Genomic DNA, 21,861 nt, shown 5'->3' with positions numbered 1-21,861 from the left:
CAATGTCTTCCACAGGGAGCATCAGTGACACAATTTCTTAAACGTAAAGGATTTTGCCACAACCTATAACTAAAATATAAAACATATTCTGGTTTGTTTAACACCTTTTTGTTTACTACATAATTCCATATATGTTCTTTCATAGTTTTGATGTCTTCAGTATTAATCTACAATGTGGAAAATAATAAAAATAAAGAAAACTCCACCTGGTTTAACCCATCCACCTCAGTTTCCTGGCACTCTTTAGAGAGCAGCATGATAGAGCCATGGTCTCTCCATGATGTGCTTTTTTTCAATATCTCTAATAAGCAATGTCAGCTGCGATTTGGCCCCATCATTTCTCATTTAATGAATGGTTGAGAAACACTGTCATACGTATTTCAAACATTTGGCATATCCTTTCTCCAATATTCAATAATAAAGCACTATAGAGATCACTATAGAGACCTATATCAGCTCCACCGTGGGAACAAGGGGGAGTTCACTATCTAAAAGATATTTTTAATAATTATGGACCACTTTCTTTCTCTGATATAAAAAATGCATTCAATCTGCCAGGTTCTTCGTTTTTCTTTTACCTACAGTTAAGATCAGCGCTCAAGGCGTACGGTGTCCATTGGCAAGACCGTTTACCCACTCACCCTGTTCGGAAACTTTTTACATTACAGACTAAAACCAAAGGTATGGTCTCCAAACTCTATCAGTTTTTGGTGATACCTGACCGCTTTTCACTTCCTGTGGAACGGGTCTGGGAAAGAGACTGACTTGATTGGCATGATGTGTGGTCTGACATCTCTCAAGTGTCACGCAATCCAGATCACCAGCAAATTCATTACAACTTTATACATAGGACGTATCTCACCCCTGTCAGATTGCACCACATGAAGTTTGTCAATGACCCCCTGTGTACCTTATGTTCACTAAAGGGGCAGGGCACATATCCTCATATGATATGGGACTGCCCTCCTGCCAGGTTATTTTGGAACAAAGTTGCATCCAAATTATCTACCTTGACTGATGTTACAGTGCCTATTACTGTGAAAACATTGATTTTGAATGACTTGTCTACCTTAAAACTGTCTAAAATCCAAAAGCGTGCAGTTTTTGCTGGACTGACTGCTGCCAAGAAAATGATTGCAACTCGTTGGAAACAACCTCATTCTATGTCTATCAAGTCCTGGTTCCTTTCCTTTTTGGACATTATATACCTGGAACTGTCAACAGCTCGAATTAATGGTGCTTCAGAGAAAACTATAGCTGCATGGCACAGTATTGCTGTTTCTTTGAAAGAAATGGTGTAAACCTAAGCCTCAAGCCTTCCTTCTCTAGCCAAACATGTTTTAGTTAAGGCCCTTCCATTTGTCTATGTCCCTTTGTCTGTATGTCATGTATGTCTGTCTATTGTGTCTTTTCTGTCCTTCATATATTGGTGTATGTGTATTTTTATCATGTTGTTTTTATTTTCTTGTCACCTTGTCTTTCTGGCCACTTATATGGACTTCCCATTTACATTTTGTACTTATGTTTTTAGTTATTCTGTTTTGCTTTTTTACTCTCCCTGTATAAACTCATTGTTATAAAAAATAAAAACATTTGATGAAAAAAAAAAAGAAAGAAAACTCTCATTGAATGAGAAGGTGTGTACAAACTTTTGACTGGTACTGTACGTATGAATATTTAAACTTTAAGGTACAGGTACACTTTTGGTCGAATTCAGCTGTCTATTCAGTGCGTGTCCTCAAATGAACTCTGGTGTGGGAGACAATCAGTGCCTCGGACCGAGCCACAAACAATTCCAGCCAATCAACATATTACCTCAGGAGCACAGGAGGGAGGGGGTCCTAGAGGGTTTACAGGGTACCAAACCTGCACCCTGACCGCAAAGAGGCCAAGCTCGTTGGTATGGCAGTCAGAGCACATACTCAACCGTAATGATGGCACTCCCCCTGACACAGTCTGCCTTGTGGTTGGGCGAGGGTCAGGCAGAGAGGTGGGCTCCGGTGAAAGACCTGCTGTCTGGGGCAGCAGATTGGCGGTCCAGATGCTCGGTGCTCACCAGCAACTGCAGCTGTTGAAACTGATGCTGCAGTGACTTCCATCTCTGGTCTTGGCGCTGTGCCTCTCGCCCACTTCTCTCCTCCCTGGACTGCTGGGCTTGGATGAAGGTCAATGCAGACTCCAGCCTAGACATGCGGTCTAGTTTAGCAGACATTTTCACCCAAAATGACAGTGTCATACAGTACTGTAACTTCTTTTAATTTCAAAGTGATTTAGAGTACAGATACATTTACATCAGTATGTGTTCCCTGTATATCAATCACATGATCTTAGTACTGTTAACACCTTGCTCTACCATTTGAGGCACAGGAACTCAAGTTACAAAATGTATCACTATTTAAATTGGGCCGTTATTGATCCAACCAGTACATTCATCATACTCTATGGTTTTATTTTTATAAATTGGACAAAGTGATCCAAGGACATATACCAAATAAAATAAGTTATGTTTACCCATGTTCTCAGATACCAAGGCCTGTTGGAATGGAGGATGACAATGAGATGGAAACGGAGACTGACTGCACCAGTGTTGAGGAAAGCAGCAGGGACACAAGAGCAAACAAGGCAGTGAAAGTAACTGAGTGCCAGGTAATGAGAAACAACAGAAAAAGAATAACAGGAAATATTAATTGTTTTGTTACGCCATCTTACTGACACGCACATTAATGGCACATGATAGTGTAATTTTCATGCTATGTTGGCCAACGTTTTTGTTTAGGTGTAATTAAGTAAATGTATAACTTAAATCAATGAAATGTAGACTGCATATACTATGTTTTTTTCTATTTTCTCCAGTTGAAAAGAGCATATAATTTGAATAGCAGGCCATGCAAGTTGTAGATTTAAACAACATTAACAAACAGTTGCCTGACCAACACCCAGCGTCATGGTCATTCGGCCCTGATAACAGCATTTGTACTGTTCCCGCTACGTGTTTTACAAGACCAGTGTTTTAACATAGTTTAAAAGTCAGCCAGCGCCTTGCTCCTTTATTGGTGTCAGGTGAAAACTTATGAATGAAACTGTAATAAATAAGAAACAGAAAATACTTAAAAAGTATCTTAACTAAACATAGAAAGTTAGCCTACTATATTATTACAGCACAGCTGTCTAATAAATGCTAACATTAGCCACTAATAGAATGATGAGTGAATGGTATACTAATGGTCATATATTAGCACGTAACGTAAATTACTAATAATTACATTTTACATTTTAACGAACTAACACAGTTCATAGAAACTAAACGTAGGTCACTTAAACATATTTATCACAGTGTGAGACAACTAAAAAACGTACAGCCATTGTTTTTGAGGGTGTTAGGAAAAGCTTAACACATAGCAGCTTTTACTATGTACGTAACTGTCACAGGCGCAAAGTTCTCTACCCCATGAGACGAGTAAAAGTCTGTCAACAGAAACTAATACAATACTGTGTGCATGTCTATAAAAATAATATATTACAACCTTTGCTGACCTAAATAATCAGAGGGCAGAACAGCATTGCTGATGCATGGTGATGCTGCATCATCAGCATCAGAACCCCTCAACATTCTAGTTTAAGGCTGAACATTCTACTTTATTTTGTTTACATTTGCTTTGTTACAGTAACCATGCAGACAGATTCTGCATATTAATTACTGATGATGCTATAAAAGTAACTCCATGACAACATATTATGACTGTTACAGTGGAATGGAGGGATTCCCTCCCAGGTTCTAGTTTGTGCTCAGTCTCTCTTAACATGGTGAAGGAAATGCCACGCTTGAATAGAGCTCTGCAATTCTTATGCTGCCTTAGGGCAGCAGAAGTTGAGGTAGAGGACAATGAATATGCTGACCTGCTAGAAGCAAGGCTACGACGGGAGACATGGCGCCAGCGTGAACTGGCCCGACTAAAGATTGAGTTGGAGAGCCAAGGTGTCAAGACTGAGGAGGTGCCCAAGAGTAGGAGCCTTAAGAAGAAGAACTTTAGGCAACGACTCTTGGAAGAAAGCAGGGCTGAGATCCAGCAAGCTTTCCGGGCAACTCAGAACCTTGACAACGATAAGGCAGCTGGAGGGGAAGGTGCGGAGATGGAGAATGAAGCAGAGGAAAAGAAAAGAGTTCTGCTTCAGGAGGAACAGGAGAGAGAGAGAGAGGAGCAGAGAGTGGCAGGCCTGATGCAGATCAGACGCCAAAAGTTGAGGAGGGCATTTGAGGCAGAAAAGGTCAGACAGAAAAAAACTCTGTTGAGAGGATATAGCTTAAAGGCCTGTTCAAGACTGGTTAACATTTGTTCTGTCCTTTTGATCATCATAGGTCCGAAAGGAACTGGCTGCCGTACTGGTCCTCGAGTCTCAAGTCAGCATTGGTACAGTCTGTAAGTGTGAACACCATACTAACCAAGGCCATTCAGACACAGAAATAGTCATTAATTTAAGCCAATTCGTTATGCCAAAGCATATGAGCCATTGAAGCAGATACAATATGTAGGATGTAGGCAAGGAAATCAATTGGATGACCAATTGTTTCTTTGTCTCAGTGATAAATCAGGGTGTCAATGGGACATCCACATATGTCATCTGGAAGGGGTCTCTTGATGATATCACCCACCGCAAGGTAAATATGTTTCCCATCACCAGGGAAATACTGGTGTCAACAAGCCGGGGAAAAGCTTGGAAGTCATAGCATTAGGGCCATTTGGCATTTTGGATTTGGAGGTACAGGAAGTAACTGGAAGTTGGAGGTACTGGAGTAAACCACTGTGTATGTTTTTCTCTGCAGGGTAAGATTACTACCCTGCATGAGGGAGAGGACTTTGGGCAGCTAGCCCTGATAAACAAAATGCCCCAAGACACCTCAGTCGTCATTCGAAAGCATGACTGTCACTTCCTCCGAGTGGGAAACCTGGACTTTGTGAGCATCCTTAAGGTAAGATTCCCAAGAGGAAAGGGTTCTGAATTATAGTAGTGAAAGCAGCATGGGACTGGAATTATACATACATGTGTTTGGTGTCTTTACTAGTACATTTGTTTGGGTTGAGTTGTTGATGTTTGTGCATGTCTTGATGCACTGTGTGTATTGAAGGATGTGAATGCAAACATAGTACATGTGGAAGAGAATGGCATACCTGCACTGATCCTTCAGAGGAGCTCCAGCCAGGTGGTTACCGAAGATGCACCAGAATATGCATCTTGCAGCAACAAGTAAGTATTGTGGTTGTGCTAACCCAGTGATTAAATGTTTCATAAACAATACAAAGCAAACTAGCTCTGTGGTGTGAGGGGACTACTAGAGCTATCTGAGTGGTGTAATCATATTTAACTATGCAACCTTCAATTCACTGATCAAAATGAGCAAGATAGCGATTCATTGGATCCAAGAGATGGGGTGTGTGTCTCTCATGAAACTTGATGTCTCTTTTAGCTTTTTGGTGAAGTTGGGAACACCAGCCAAGATTCTGCAGTTTTTGCTGGGCTCAATCAAACTGAACACAACTGATGATCGAATGGGTAAGCAACTTCCTGAAGCTAGTCATTTTTTTATGGATTTTTGCCAGTTTGAAACTTAAAACTGAATACCAGTTACATTGTAAATGACTAAAATGGCTCTGATGTTTATCATGTGGTAAAGAGAAAGTGAAACAGGCTAGTAGTGCTCCTAGAGTGATTATGAGAGTTCTATGTCATCTTTGCACGCAGATCCTTTTGTGTACAATTTCTTGCTCACGCATCATCTCTTCATGCCATCTGAGGAGCTGTGCTCTGCCCTGCTGAATCAATATCCTTCCATGACAACTGTCACTGATATGGATCTTTTATAGTGACATTTATGCAATGGTGTTTTTTAGAGATGCTATGCTGCTGCCTTCACTGTAAGGTTTAACGATCATTTGGCTTTGCACTTTCATTTCCTTAACGATCATTTCACTTTCCATGCTGAGACATCAGCCTCCACCCTGAAGACCAAGGATAAAATAATAAACCTGGTTGTCCAGTGGGTGGCGCTATATGGCCTGCTCCTGATGGATAACCCTGCAGTGGTTCGCTTCCTGGAGGTAATGATGTTTGACAATCAAGAGATGACTTACCTTACAAGTTGCATATACGGTTGCAACTTCTGTGCTTGTCCTTTGTATCATGTGTTTCTGTGCATTCTTAAAACAGAAGCTGGCAAAACAGGTGAAGGGCCATGCACATCTAAGCATGCTGAGGAGATACATTGGAGCAAGGAGACACCTATTGTGAGTAATACACAGACACACACACACACTTGGAAACCTTAGCTCCTGACAGAGATGTAATCTTGTTCTGTAACATTCTCATAATAGTATTCATGTTTTAAACGGTTTTCCAGGCTGTACAATGGACATCAGCCCTCAATTAGGGTAAGTGAAATATTCACCATATTCTGGTTAATTAAACTACTTTTGAGATAACACATGAATGAAGTCTTCAATTACACTTTCATGTTGCAGCAACTGTTTTCATTCTCACTCTATTGAGCAAAGTTCTGAAATTATTTATTATTTTTATATAAAATATTTAGTGACATCCACATACATATTTGATCATCTCTTCCAGGGATGCCATCAACTTGATCAGTCCCTGGTCCGAATGAGCCAGCCAATCAGGGTGACAGACAAAGGTGTGACCCTAGCATTTGTTTGATAGTATTATGAAGCATAGTCATGAATACTGAACCTACTGATTACAGTCCCACCTTGTATACACACGTGATCAGACATGAGTTGTACTGCAGAATGGGATCAAGTCTGTTGCTCTCATCACATGATAAAGTTAATGAATGAAATGGACTCAGATAACCATCTCAGACATTCTTCTTTGTAGTATTGCAAAAGGTCTTCCGACATGACCACAGCTTTGTGTCTCTGAGGATGCCCCTTAATGCCTCTGTTGAGGATGTGATGGCGGCCATGAAAATTCCAGCCCGAGACCACATCCTTGTGAAAGTGAAGTCCTCTGGAGGTATGAAGTATGACCTGCCACTAAACATCCCATCTGATGTAGTAATTAGACACCTTTGGTAAAAGGTTCTTACAGACCTTCATTGACCATGTTTATGTGTAAAATTGACAATAGTCATGGTGGTGGTAAAACTTCACATTCAACACACTGAACACTCAGTGGATGGGAAATTTTAGGTCCTAGTATTTACACCAGTAGTGTTGGACAGACCTATCTGTTGTAATGCTTTGTTAGTCACTGAGTCTTTAAATGTCTGTGCTCTGTCTCATCCCAGTGAGGGAGCAGCTCAAGATGGATGCCAGGGCCACCTCCTCCTTTCTGGGCCTAAATGAGAGAATTTTTCTCTGCACTGCTGACCAGGCTGATAAGTTGGTGAGTGCGCGCTATGAAACTAAACTAATTTATATAGCTACACTATCTGAAATCACACCGTGAGATCTGAACTCTGAGGTCAGAGCTTGATTTTCATGCCAATGAGAATTCACAGTGATGGCACAAGCCTTTCAGAGCTTATTTCTTTTTGCCTGGAGATTGGGCGTAATTGCCTGCTACCACATTACTTCTGATAAGACCTACCATCCTGTGGAAGGGTGACTGAATACATTGCCTCCAATCACTTTTCAACCTTTGTGGAGAACCGCATGAAATAACAATGTGTTTTCTAAGATAGTTCTCTGAAGACAATAGTCCTAACATGTGTGTGGTCCTCACAGACACCCCTGCAGGAACAGCTTGGCCCAGACATGAACACCATTTACGCACTGGAGAACATGAGCTCCAAGATCATTGCAGCTCAGCTCACCAGCTATGACTGGGAACTCTTCAATTCCATGCATGAGGTGGGGACAGTAGAGGAACTATAGAGGCTTAGGGAGGGGAGGGAAAGAATCCAGTGTGAGAAGAACTATATTAGGTTGATTTTGTTTCTATGTGTTACTGTTACCGTCTACTTCGCTGGCAAAAACAATTGGCAAAATTTAACACGATGCCAAACAGTAAATGTAGAATGGTAAAATTCTGACTCAACCTAATTTTTATATCTGTACTGTTCTTCAGAAAATATTTTAAACTGTATCTTGTACTTGTTTCAAGAGTAGTGCTCTTTAACGCTACATCCCTCACTTTCTTAACTTTTACTTGCTAAGAATAACTGCTTTTAGTTACCAAATCTGAATTTAATGAAGTACCATCTAGTCACCATCACACCTTATGACAGGCTTGTAGGGTTTTTTCCAACTTTTAGTTTCTTCTCACCTCTCCCTTATCCATGCCCCACTACCCCATTCATCCAACCAGACGGAGTTGCTCTATTATGTTTTGGGAAAAAAGAAATTCCCAAACAGCCCAACTGCCAACTTGGAGCGCTTCATACAACGATTTAATGAAGTGGCCTACTGGGTGGCAACAGAACTCTGCCTGTGTGCAGACCAGGCCAAGCGAGCCCGTCTGCTGAAGAAATTCATTACAATCGCCACGATGTGAGTGTGACACATCACAACATGTACAACATCATGCCCCATCCAGATTAATGTCATTGGCTACGCAGCTCGCAAAACCATGGTCGTCATGTGCAGCAGTGAAGAAATGAACAGCATTTTAAGATTGATACTAGCTTTACTAACTTCATGAGATGTTTTAAAATGTAGTTGCCTTATATTGGAGTATATGAGTGACTTTGGTTTCTCCTCTCCCCAGCCTATATAGTCACCATAACATGAACTCATTCACTGCTGTGATGTATGGCCTGACAAACAGTGCTGTATCAAGACTCCATAAAACCTGGAAGGTATGAAGAGTATCAGAGTTTAATTCACTCAAAGTTAAAGATTAATCATTTAATTCAACTATTCATGCACAAACTGCATTGCTGTGACAAACACATTCAACATTCAATTTTGCCTCACAGAAAGTGCCAAACAAAATGAAGAAGAGATTCAGAAGATATGAGCACATGCTGGTGAGTTCATCTAAATTTCTCTACAAATATATGATACAGAGGGAAAGTTCAGTGATGAGATACCATTTTGTTTAAACTATATATAATTTGTCCTTAACTTGTAGGCTATTTCTAAATTAGGCTAAACTGCTAGTAGTACATTTTAGTTCAAGTTTGTGCTTACCTACGATTTCTGAATATTTGCTTTAGAGTGGTATTATGTAAATGCTTTATTTTTCATTTTTTACTGAAGTAAATTTCATGTCCTTGTATTCAGGATCCTTTCAGTAACCATGAGGCTATGAGACAGGTGGTTGCCAAACTGAGCCCACCTTATATTCCCTATCTCCCTCTCATTTTAAAAGGTAATACTGACATGGCTAATGCATTTTATTAAATGAACAGCCATGTTCCATTTATCACATTGACTACAGCCCTTACTCATCCACATTTGTCTCCTGTTAACAGACCTGACTTTCATCCATGAAGGCAATAAGAGTTACCGAAATGGCCTGGTAAACTTTGAAAAAATGGTGAGTGGTAAATCATTTCTAAAGGCTCAATGTTTGAGTTTGAGTCATGCTACATATCCATGTTTCATGTCTGTTATGTTTTAGTTCAATGTTCATTCTTATTTTTTGATGATTATTTCCACTGTTTTCAACCTTCACAGAGTATGATTGCCAAAAACCTAAGAACAGTGAAAGACTGTAGGAATCAGCCCTACTGTAAGCATAGCCATATTTACTTTTCTTACCATCACAATACTGTGACGTCAACACTAGATCTAACTTCTGATGTCTGCAGAGCTGTACATCAAAATCATACAAACAAATAAAGAAACAAGCAAATACGCTGAGCGTTTGCCATCTTTCCCTCTGCAGTGCCAATTTCACCCCAAAATAACCTCATGGACAAAATGTTCCTGAAGAGCCCTCTCAAACAGAAACTCACATGTAAGCATACATGCACAGCTTTCACTTACCACAATACATCTGATGTACACTTTCACCACTGACTTCATAATCATAACTACAAACAACCATCTCTCCATCTACTTCTTTAACCCTACATCTCTTGTTCTACTTCATCTAGTTTCTGACCAGTCACTGTCAGTGGAGGGAGCTCAAATCATATGCCTCTATATCAGAAACCTGAAAGTCATTGATGACCAACGGAAGCTCAGTCAGTTGTCCCGGAACATTGAGCCCTGATGTACCACAGGGGGCTCAGAGAAGACAGAGAAGAATCACCACAGTGATGTCTCAATATATCAACCAGAGGCTAAGCACTGAACTCTCCTATTTTCTTAATAAAGTTATATTTTGCATAATCATAAATACATTTTGACATTAATTCAAATACCTGGAAATGCTGGTGTGTTAGCTAGTGAAGATGTCTGTCTAGCCTACAGCATATGCCAGCCTCTGCTTGAGTGCTAATAGTGTTTTCATAGAAGCTTCAGACTTATTTTTATAAAGTATGCACATCAAAAATGTTTATAGTCATTCAACACTAAAGAACAGACCAAACAAAGAAAACAAAGGGGAAAAAAACCCAGTCCGTTTAAATCTCAGTCCATTTGTAATCTTTTTCCTCCAAAATATCCTGAAACATCGTTTTTTCAGATGAAAATACAAGGATATTACGGACTCAGTTAAATAAAATTTTACTTATATAGCGCCAAGACAATACAATTGTCTCAAGGCGCTTCATAAATCCCAGTGCCTGAACCCTCCATAGAGCAAGCACAATGGCAACAGGGGCAATAAAACAAAACTCCCTGTTAATCTGGAAGAAACCTTAAGCAGAACCTTAAGCACATACAGTAAGGGCGGCCCCTTGAGGCCGGCTGGGTAGAGATGGAAAAGGGGTGGGGTAGTGTGGCAGAAGAGGTGAAGGGGTGGGAGGGGAAACAACAAGTGGTAAATGTACACTGCATACATGTGGTAAATGTACATAATACTTACAAACATCATATGGTACATACATTCTACAACAGCTCAACAGCTCAATGGGTATACAGTGTGCCCATAGGGTTACTGTTACAATGGTAAGTAGAGTAGGAACAGAAAAACATGTAAATGGTGGCAATTATATACATTGCAGGAAAATGCTAGCATAGAATATGGTGTAGAATAAGTATATGACAGTATGGTGGTGTTAGATTTAGGTGGTGTGCATAACTTCACATAACTTCACAAGGAAAACAAATGATATATGCCGTAAATGTGGGAATTATGGCCATTGGGCAAGAGAATGCAGGTCTCAGGGCAGAGGCAGACATGTTTCTTATTTTAAATATAACAAGGAAGGAGATGATGAAAGCATGTTCTGTAAGCTTTTGGAACTTAATGATTGTAAGGTAAATGATAGGCCAGTTGAGAGTCAGTGCGGTACAAAATTGACGAGAGCAGTGCAGAGAGCCAGAGTGGTGTGCAGACATCCAGAGCCACGTGATGGGGAACGTACTTTGTTTGAGAAACCACGAAAAGTATCGTCATTCCCTTCTGCTGCAGCAGTCATGGTACAGGGAGAATTGACGTCACCCACAGCACACAACGCATGGCCCCAGAACAACCATCTCTGGTGGAGCGCAAGAGGGAAACAACTTGACTACGGCTGAAATCAAGTCATGCTCTTTTGTGTTAATCATTTCATTGCTTTTAGCAATGATATGATGATTGGATGGGAATTTAGATGATGGACTTGATTACGGACATGATAATGAGATATGGGTTGATGATATAGGTCAGAGCCCTAATATTAAGGCAGTTTTAATGTTCAGTGTTATGTTTTTTTTCAAAATAGTTTGTTCTGGTCCTATGAGTGAAATGCCTCATTCTTGGAATATGTGATACTGCCGCAGTTTTCTCTGTTTGTTTTTCAGAACAACAGTCCAAGGAGCAGCATGAGGGGAACTGGAACGCAGGAACCATTGACCCGCTGCATTGACCAAGCCACCACCGTCGTCCAGATTCACCTCACCCGTTGGACAGCAGTGACGATACAACATTCAAAGACTTGACCAACAGAAACTGATGAACCAGAGATGCATGGTCGCCATTCACAGCTCGCAGAAGGCGGGGGTCGCTGTGCAAAAAGCAGGGCCGTGAAATAATTTTACCCAAGCAAATAATGGGATTTTCGATTTCATCTGAGATAAAGGACATGACATACTGGTTGCAAGAAACACCAGATCCTGACTATTGATCCCAATACACTATAGGAACATAAATTGATATCACTACACGATAAGAACATGTGTTCTTTTTAAACCTTTTTACCACTACACTATGGGAACACGTGTTTGTTGACATTTTGTAACAATGTTGGATTGTTTGATCACTATGTCTGATTATGTTCGTTATGGTTTTGTTAGGTTTTATTGTGATCAAGATGTATTTTGATTTATGATCAGATGGGGAAATTGTTAGATTTAGGTGGTGTGCATAACTTCACATACCTTCACATTGTACACGTTCTGTGTAAACAACCCCCAAAGGTTAGTTTGCATAGCACCAGGTCACAGCCATCGAGATGGCCACTGGCCTTTTGTCTATGTTGATGAGCCATCAGACATGGTTCCTGGCTTTTGTGTGTATTGGAGCTAGAAACATTAGCTGGCTTTTGTCTACAGCCACGACAGGATGGTCGAGGCCACAAGGCATTAGCATCTATATGGCTATACCTGACTATGGCCCTAGGTCAAACTAGGCTTACCCCCTGACCTCCAGACACACCCATTCACTCCCCTTCACACATATGTTAATTCTACAATATATATGTATGTACATCTCTGTAATGTTTGGAGAAGATGAAGCAAGGAGACCAAGCCGTGAGCAGACGTGCTATGAGTGGACCTTCAGGCTTTGTCTCCCTTGGTGGCAGCCATTGTATACGATTAAAACCTGGATCATGACTGACTAAAATCCAAGACTGGTCTCCATTATATGGTATAAATTATATACCATCAATTGGAGGTCCTACCGAGATACGTTCTTGTATTTGCCGATTCGAGTTTGCTGTAAGATGTCTCTTCACCCTGGGTTGAGACAACACTTTGGTAAGTACACTTACCTAATCTTGGGAAATATAGGAAGAAGAATCTAGTCATGTTCTAACAGGCACACCCCTGTGTAGAAAGACATTTTATTTTTATTTATTCGGGTGATTGTCTTAGAAGTTGACAAAACACTCTAGTTTTTGGGTCTTATAAGACTCTATATGTGGGTATTGGTCCAAGGCAGTCTGAGCTGTGCTTGTTGACATACTCTATAAGGGTTGCTTCTAGGGATGCACCGATACCACTTTTTTACAAACCGATATGAGTACGAGTATTTTTATTCGTGTACTTGCCGGTACCGATACCGATACTTCTTAGATTTGGTCTCCATGAAAGTGCAATTAATTTGGAGGCAGATTTTATTTTATCCTCTGCAGATGACTTTTGGCATCTACTAAAATAGGGTGACCAGACGTCCTCTCCTATCCCAACAGGTCCTCTTTCGAGACCTAAAAAATGCGTCCAGCAGGGATTCCAAAAACGTCCGGGATTTTGCCTTGTCGGATATTTGTGTTTATCTGGGTCTTTCACAAACTAGTTATTACGCCCTTACAAGGTTTGGAAAGGGTATTTCCCTTATGTTCCACCTTCTTGCGCGAGCTCTGACTGTAGAGAGAACTGTCAATGGTCGATAGCCTTGTCAGTGCTGGCAGATGTACGATTATTATTAGGGATGCACCGATACCACTTTTTTACAAACCGATACGAGTACGAGTATTTTTATTTGTGTACTTGCCGATACCGAGTACCGATACCGATACTTCTTAGATTTGGTCTCCATGAAAGTGCAATTAATTTGGAGGCAGATTTTATTTTATCCTCTGCATATTATGTCAAGCCTATAGTACAAAATTAACAGAAGGCTATCCCAAGCCAAAAATAAACAGAGCTTTCTGGTTTTAACACACAAAAAAAGCCTTCAAACAGACAATATCATCACATTAGACAAAATGCAAATATAACCAGATAAAGGCAATTAAATTGGCTGCATAGTTAACAACACAGTCTGCTTAACAAAAAGTGAACAGAACTATTACTGGATTAGCACAAGAGCACATTTCAGTTACAAAAGGATCAGAAAAATCTCCTGCTCAAGTACACAAACAATCACTTGACCTATGTGGCACAGTCTTTCTCTCTACCTCTCTCTCTCTCTGTGTGCGTGCGCGTTTTTTTCTTTTGCAAGACGTCAGTTAAGATTGGTTGCTTCGGTCTTGCGCCACTAGCATCAGTGAACTCTGTGTACTTAGTACTATGGTGCGTCTTCAGATGTTTAATCAAATTGCTTGTGTTAAACAAAGTACTTTCCTTTCCGCCCCTCGACACCGTAGCAGTGCAGATCTTAAGGTGCCAGTATGGTACTCAGACTCCGTTACAGATGGGCGGGCGGACGGATAGGACGGACTAATTAGCATTTCTGTTGCCTTTATGGTTCTCCGAAGGCTGGGGGTGCTGAAAACAATTCACCGCCAGAACAGTAGGTGGAGAAGCGTTTTTTTGTCGAAGACACGTTGCTTTGCAACGTCTTTGTAAGTTAGAATTCGTCGTTGTTTATCTCCCTCCTCCCATCACACGTGTGACCCTCCTACCAGCTGTCACTAGTCAGACGATAAGTGCAGCAGGTGTAGTCACCTGATATAATATTTAAGACTGTGTCTAATGCTATATAATCACCTGAAAGGGCAAACTTATCTCTATCATGGTAGGTATTATTTGTGGGGAAAATAGTAGCACTCTATAACAAAATGATATGCTTATCTTATATACACTATTAAAACTATAAAAAAACGATTCAATGAAATGAATACGTTCATATTTACTTTGGTATTTTTGTCATATTCAGATTTGCAATGATGATTGCTGGGTAATATGTATGTTGTGGTCCAATGTCAAGTCTCTATTTTATCATGTGATGAGACGATGGTATAGCTAGTTTAGGCACAGCATCTGAACGTCAAGACCGACAAGCTGACAGTGTTGTACAAGTTCACACCTCTCATGAACCAGTTCAAAGTTCAGTTCAAACAAGTAAACATGAATAGTTCACGTTCATAGTTCACCATTTAAATTCTGAACCAGTTCATAGTTCAGTTCAGTTCATAGTTTTAGAGTGGAAAGTGAGAATGAAAGACTTCACTTGTTTTTTATAGAAAACTTTATCCATCACTACCCTTTGCCTTAAACTAAACTTCATGTGTATCAATTACTAAAATAATAATATTTTTTTTATTATCATTGCAACCACCCTGTCAATTTCCCCCTACCACAGCGTTTCTCGAAGTGTGGGGAGAGCCCAACTGGTGGGACGCAGAGACGTGACAGGTGGGGGCAAATGGAGATGAGCAGGAGATTTTCCTGTTGCAATGTCTTCCTTTATAGACAGTAACGATAATATACCCCCATAGCACTAAACAACCACACTCAAACAAAGAAATATTGTATTGTTAGAAACAATAGCAGGGCAGAGCACACGGATAATCCATAATCAGCATCTTGGCAAATTGAGAGACTGCGGCCTGCGCGATAAAGCATTCCATATTTAAAACTAAATCTTAATAAGTAGTAAAGTCAATTTGTCTGCTTCACATGATGGAGAAGTTTGTTTATTGACACATATTTTAAGGACGGCCACAGCGCTTTAAAACGAAGTATTTATAAGTTACATTATTCAAAGGTGGAAGGTTGGTCAGTAATCAGTCTAGAGAGATAACTGAACAAAACTCTACTCCTTTGCCTCACAGGTGCAATACCATATGCCGTTTAATCATATTTGATAGAATGAAGGACAAATGAGTTGTGAATAATATCACCGAGTTTGAAAGGTATTGGTCCGGTAATAGCCGCGTGACAGCTGTGTGTTTTAATCAAATACAATGTGTGTGCGCCGAGTTGCGTAGAGGCCGAGAGCGGTATTGCAGAAAAATTATAACTTGCAACATATTGAAAAAAAGAACTCCATTTTTTGGAGCTGTGAACTTAGTTCTAAATTTTGAATTATAAACTATGAACTGAACTAGTTCATTCTAAAATGTGTGAACTATGAACTGAACTAGTTCATGTAGAAAGTGAACTTTCCCAACACTGGAACATGTTTGCTTCATATAATGCAGAAGTTCGTTTTTGAGAGTAAATTAAATCACTTTGTGCACTTAACGTTTTTTTTTTTTTAAGAAACTGTCATCTGGAGAGTTTAAAACGACACTTAATGAGGGGAAATGTACTGTATGGAGATATTTCTGTCGGAAGGCATCATAGTCGATGTGGATTCTAATGAGGCTGTTTGATATGTCCAATGTAAGAAGTGTGAAGCTTTAATTAAATATGATTGATGCCATCCTCTTTCTCCACAACAACATGGATTAAACCTCGATGGTTGGACTATGTAGATAGTTTTATAACGAATGTGGCCGTGTACTTAGCCTACATTTTTCAAGAAAAAAACTGATCTTCAATGGTAAGACTTGTTTTATTCGTGCCTCTTCTGGTGTAGCATATAACGTGAGTTTTATTTAGGCATATACAGATGCCTAGCATGTGTAATGTGTAGGCCATTTCATTCCGATCTTGCAATGTGAATAATTTTATTTCAATATGCTTATCTCCCTCTTGTGCGTGCTTGTGCTTTTAACGGGGCTTGTTTGTGTGAGCGACTAAATATTTTACTTGCTGTCGGCCTCGGGTCGGGCGTTTTTGGAGAATAAAATAACTTCACATTTAGGATAACAGCCTTCTTCCTGTTGCGGGAATTTGTTTGTGTCCTAGCTGTTACAACGTGATTACAGGCGGCAAATGCATCATAAAGCAAGTTTAAAAGAAATTAACTGTATGGAGATATTTCTGTCAGATGGCATCATAGTCGATGCAGATTCTAATGAGACTGTTGGATATGTCCCATGATATGATATGAATGAATATGTCTAAAGGTTGTTTGGACAAAATATTTTAATTGCTGTCTGCTCCTTCCAGGCTCTGGCACCTACTCTGTCAGATGCTGGCGCTCATGTGGGTTTTAAATATGGCGGTATTGTGATATATAGGGAATGAAACAGGAAACAGTCGCAGTCTTTAGTGTCCAGCTCTACCGCTGCAGAATGGGCAGTCATAAGCGCATCTTTGTAATCTTTTAGCGATGTGTTATAGAGGTGAGGATATTTCCGGACCTCTTCCGCAATGCGCTCTTCGATGTTCGTGATCATAGACATATATGATCTCCATCTTCTTAAGTTTTTTTGTGGATTTTAAACATGGGGGTATTGTGATATATAGGGAATGAAACAGGAAACGCAAGGTCCAGAAATGTGAGATTCCGGAAATGATGTCGTTTGGAAATGATGTCGTAGCGGACCAATCACGGCCAAGGGGTATCCGTCGCTGTACAGCACGGCATGACGGATCGACAGGAATTTCAACGGTGCACGGGAGAGCTCTCAGAGGGCCCCGGAGACGACGGAGAGGGCGTTCCTGGGCGTTCCTTCTATGTGTAGGCCCTTCCCATGTGTCCGTAAACGTGTAGTACGGAGTACCATATAAGCGCCCTTACACTGTGCCTTACTCCTGTCGTCGTCATTTATCTTAAAATGAGCCCAAATCGCCGTTAAGGCAGCACATCGGAATTGCTAATCGCTAACGAGATGCTAGCAGCTAAATTTAGCGAAACCTCTATACTGAAATACTTTGACACTATGACAAACTTTTCTAACACAGTCAAACATCAAGCAAATGCAACACAAGACGGCAAATAAGCTACTTACTAGTCTGGCAGAGAGTGGTAGGACAGGTAGGACAATAAATCACATTTGTGTCAGCATAGCCCGGCCAGTTTGATGCAGTGAAATACTGATGAGTGGTATCGGTGCTTGGTATCGGCAATTCAAAAACGAATACGAGTATTTTAACGAAGTTTCGGCACCGATACCGATACTGGTATCGGTATTGGTGCATCCCTAAAAGAAACACATGAACACCATGATGTCTACCACCACCCCACCCCCAAAAAGCTGTAAACCTAGGGGAAACACTGTACTTGGATTCAGTGTTGCCAACTTAGCGACTTTGTCGCTATATCTGGCGACTTTCCAGACCCCCTTGGCGACTAAATTAGCAAAAAGCGACTAGCGACAAATCTAGCGACTTTTTTTTGTCATTTGGTGGATTATTGTGTTGACAAAGCACTGAAAAAGCATCTCACATATTGCGTTATGCAGTTCACGTTGCAACCGATCTCACGAGAGCTGAGTACAGCGGGGGCTGTGGTCGTCTGCTCTCCACTCACACAGCGCCTGCGCGGCCAGTCTGACTAGATAGCAGCAAAATATTAGAACTTTGTATTCGCGGGTTTAATATTAGAACTTTGTATTCGCGCGCAAATTTTACCTCTCTCAGAACTTTTGGCGACTTTTGGGAGAGCTAACAGCTACTTTCCTTACAGAAAAGTTGGCAACACTGCTTGGATTATCAAATGCTAATTAATTTTTTTCACAAAAGGGCCAATGAACAGTTGACATTTAAGTCTGTATGACTGGACTTGACATCTTCTACAGTATAAATTAAATTAAATTAAATTAAATTAAATTAAATTAAATTAAATTGTGTAATATTCTCAGATTCACATTCAGCTATAAGGTCAACGTTAAACATTTTCTTCACTTACGTGGAATTAGATACAGTACATCCTGGAGAATGTCCCCATTTCATAAAAAAACTTTTTGGATCAATAAACTCAAGTAAGATCTGTAAACATAAACATACAAGATTATAACAGTAACAATTATGCTCACCTATTAGTGAAGATATCATCAAACAACCAAAAAGACAAAACGTTAGCCTATATTATAGCATGACAGTGCTTCACAAAATGTTATAGCTCCCCATGTATTTCACCATACTTCCTCTTGCTTAGCTATATAAACCTAAAATTGCACATAGCATGGAGAAGCCATGTTCTAACCATGGGTTCTGGCAGGTGGAGCTGACAAAGGAGTTAATTACTGAAGAGATGCCAGGTTCATCACTAAAATAGTAACTTCTGGTTACAATTTAAATAGATTTGGACTCACCGGATTCCTAATCGTGAATAATTTATCGTTCTTCATTACAGTGCTGTATCTATTGCAGAAAATAATTTTTCATTTTTAGCAAGCTAACTAAGTTTACAGTGTTGGTTAGCGTTAGCAACTGCCCTGGAAATTCAAAGACATACCTCCATATCCCTCTGACGAGTTTGAAATTCAGAATGAGAAGAATACCTTCAAAGCCAGTGAAATATGATGCATTTTACCACAACCAGTGAAGACTGACATTCTCTTAATTAATTTACTCAATCAATTCTCATGAATAGTTAAGCTAGCTAAGAATATTAGCCTGGTTCACAGCTAACATGTTGACCTTGACTGAGTAAAGGAGGGCTTGTCGGTCAAAGATAAAGAGTCTACGATTAGCCAATCAAACGTATCACACTAGCCGACAGGGCTCATCATACATTAGGGGCGTGGCCTGGCTCATAAACTTACATTGAAGAAATTTAAGCTTTTAGGTATTTCTAGGCGTTCACCTAAGCCTATCTACAGTTTTAGGGCCGAAACATATGGAGGACCAAACCTGCCATATTTACAAATGAATGAATTAATAAATAAATGTCCACATCCATGCATTTAGACAAATATGTTAAATAAATGAATACATGTATTAATTAATATACAATTGTCAATCAATAATTACTTATAATTTACATTTATGTATGTATTTATTTCTGTATTTCTTCATTTCTTCATTCATTCATTCATTTATCAATTTATTTATTTCTGTATTTATTTATTTATTTATTCATTCATACATTCATTCCTGTATTTCTTCATCTCAATATGTTAATGAGATGTGTCAATCAAAAATAGGTAGGCGGTATTTGACACACCCATAGGCGGAGATCCCGGGGGGACGTGTCCCCCCCAACAATCATTGCAAATAAAAATATAAAAAATTGGAAATAATAAAAAAAAAAAAAGCTATGATGCTAAAGATGTGTGTGCATGTTGCCATTCACAAAATGCTACAAAGATTAAAATATAAAAAGTTCACAATGGTCTTTTAGGACGTTTTGTTCAACATTGATACAGTATATTAAGCTCCTTGCAACTTGCTGGCATTTGCTATCGATAGCTCAGCATGCAATTTTACAGACGGTAACATTAACATTAACATTTTTATTTTAACATTAACACATTTGTTGGAGAGACTATTTATGTACTAGAAGTGTTTATAATACTAGTTGACATGAACCATAACTGTGTGGGGATCTTCTCTAGATAGCTAGATAGCATAGTTCGCTAGATAGCTAGCTGCAAGCAGCTTCATTTACTTAAAGCAGACATATGTGTATTTGTTGATCTTTGATATATTGAGTTGGGAGTGGGTTCTTCCACGCTGTTTAATCCACAGCCGGCACCTTTCCCCCTGTGTTTTAGGCTTTGGAAATTCAGAAAAAAACGACGTGTCACTCTAATATCTCAGGGTACATTGTGCCAGATGTAAAATGTAAAATATGTTCAGGACAATCCAAACATTAAATAAAATGTGTGAAGTAGTTGAGATTTACGTCCCTGAATGCTCCACAATACTTTAAACATAGGCCTACACACAGGCGAAAATGCATTACCTTCAATGGCAGGGCCATGTGACACGTATCACTCTTTGCTGATTAAACTAAAGAGTGTGTCTCAATAAAAGGGGGGTGGAATGTGTTCAGGACATTCCAAACATTAAATAAAATGTGTGTAGTTGAGATTTACGTCCCTGAACTCTCCACACATATTTTATTTAATGTTTGGAATGTCCTGTACATATTCCACCCCACTTTCATTGAGACACAATCTTTAGTTTCATCAGCAAAGAGTGATACAGTACATGTCACATGGCCCTGCCATTGAAGATAATGCATTTTCGCCTGTCTGATGACCTATGTTTAAAGTATTGTGGAGCATTCAGGGACGTAAATCTCAATTACTTCACACATTTTATTTAATGTTTGGAGTGTCCTGAACATATTCCACGCACCTTTCGTTGAAAAGTTTTATCCAACCAGAGACCGGATTAAAGTGACGATATCCGGTTTCAATACACATTCCTTAGGCATGCGTTTTCCCTACCGACACATGTCTTTATGATGGTGGGAGTACCCGGAGTAAACCCACGCAGGCACGGGGAGAACATGCAAACTCACTTAACATGTCAGTCATTCCCAGGCTCTGAACACAAAATCAACATGTCCGTGGATAGTGGTGCAGGAGGATACAAAGTGTTGACTGCACAATCTGAAGTTAGATGTTGGCTGCCAGTTGTCTCTTCTAATTTGCAGCCAACCATTTATTCTGCCGATCTAAATCTTTTGCTATACAATTAAATGGTTTCTTTGGGTAATTTTCGCGACTATTGTCGCATCCATCAGCACAACATAAGCAGGGCATTTTAACTTTCTGTGGGTTGTGACCGACTATTGTCTGTGTTGTGACCGACGCTCAGCTAGACTTTCGGACACAAAGATGGCGGCGCTTAAACGCAGTGACGTCACATGGTATCCATGAATAGTTGCTCACTGAACACTGCTGATCTTAAGTGGCATTCTTGCGTTTGCGATATTGTAGTTCCGGTTTCCAGAAAGTTTAGCAGCGTAATGGCTAAACCCCAATCGTGTTCAATTTAGCGCACAGCAGCGCGTTAAACTACAAAACTTCATGTTTAAGTAGAAGCCAACAGTTCTAAAGTGCAGTTAAGCTAGCCAAAGGCGCCTTAAAGTTCAGTCTAGGTCAGCATCCATTCTGAACACCTTGTATAGACCATA

The 21,861-nt window shown here is 39.9% G+C and overlaps 2 protein-coding genes across 2 annotated transcripts; both read left to right on the top strand.

Moving 5' to 3' along the window:
* Nucleotides 1-4,777: 4,777 nt before the first annotated feature.
* LOC116220197 (rap guanine nucleotide exchange factor 3-like) lies at nucleotides 4,778-5,779 on the top strand. The gene is made up of 3 exons (XM_031565513.2): nucleotides 4,778-4,969; nucleotides 5,126-5,244; nucleotides 5,465-5,779. Exons 1-3 carry the CDS (start codon nucleotides 4,883-4,885, stop codon nucleotides 5,607-5,609), a joined length of 351 nt encoding a protein of 116 aa, XP_031421373.1. The 5' UTR covers nucleotides 4,778-4,882; the 3' UTR covers nucleotides 5,610-5,779.
* Nucleotides 5,780-8,052: 2,273 nt separating this feature from the next.
* On the top strand, nucleotides 8,053-10,503 carry LOC116220199 (rap guanine nucleotide exchange factor 3-like). Its single transcript, XM_031565521.2, has 8 exons — nucleotides 8,053-8,504; nucleotides 8,722-8,812; nucleotides 8,933-8,983; nucleotides 9,240-9,327; nucleotides 9,431-9,495; nucleotides 9,636-9,690; nucleotides 9,847-9,918; nucleotides 10,058-10,503. Exons 2-8 carry the CDS (start codon nucleotides 8,741-8,743, stop codon nucleotides 10,174-10,176), a joined length of 522 nt encoding a protein of 173 aa, XP_031421381.1. The 5' UTR covers nucleotides 8,053-8,504; nucleotides 8,722-8,740; the 3' UTR covers nucleotides 10,177-10,503.
* Nucleotides 10,504-21,861: the final 11,358 nt, after the last annotated feature.

Source organism: Clupea harengus, chromosome 4, assembly GCF_900700415.2.
Source record: "Clupea harengus chromosome 4, Ch_v2.0.2, whole genome shotgun sequence".
In the NCBI taxonomy this organism is placed as follows: Eukaryota; Metazoa; Chordata; class Actinopteri; order Clupeiformes; family Clupeidae; genus Clupea; species Clupea harengus.
The sequence above is the reverse complement of the archived record's forward strand: the minus strand, read 5'-3'. Positions and strand labels throughout refer to the sequence as shown.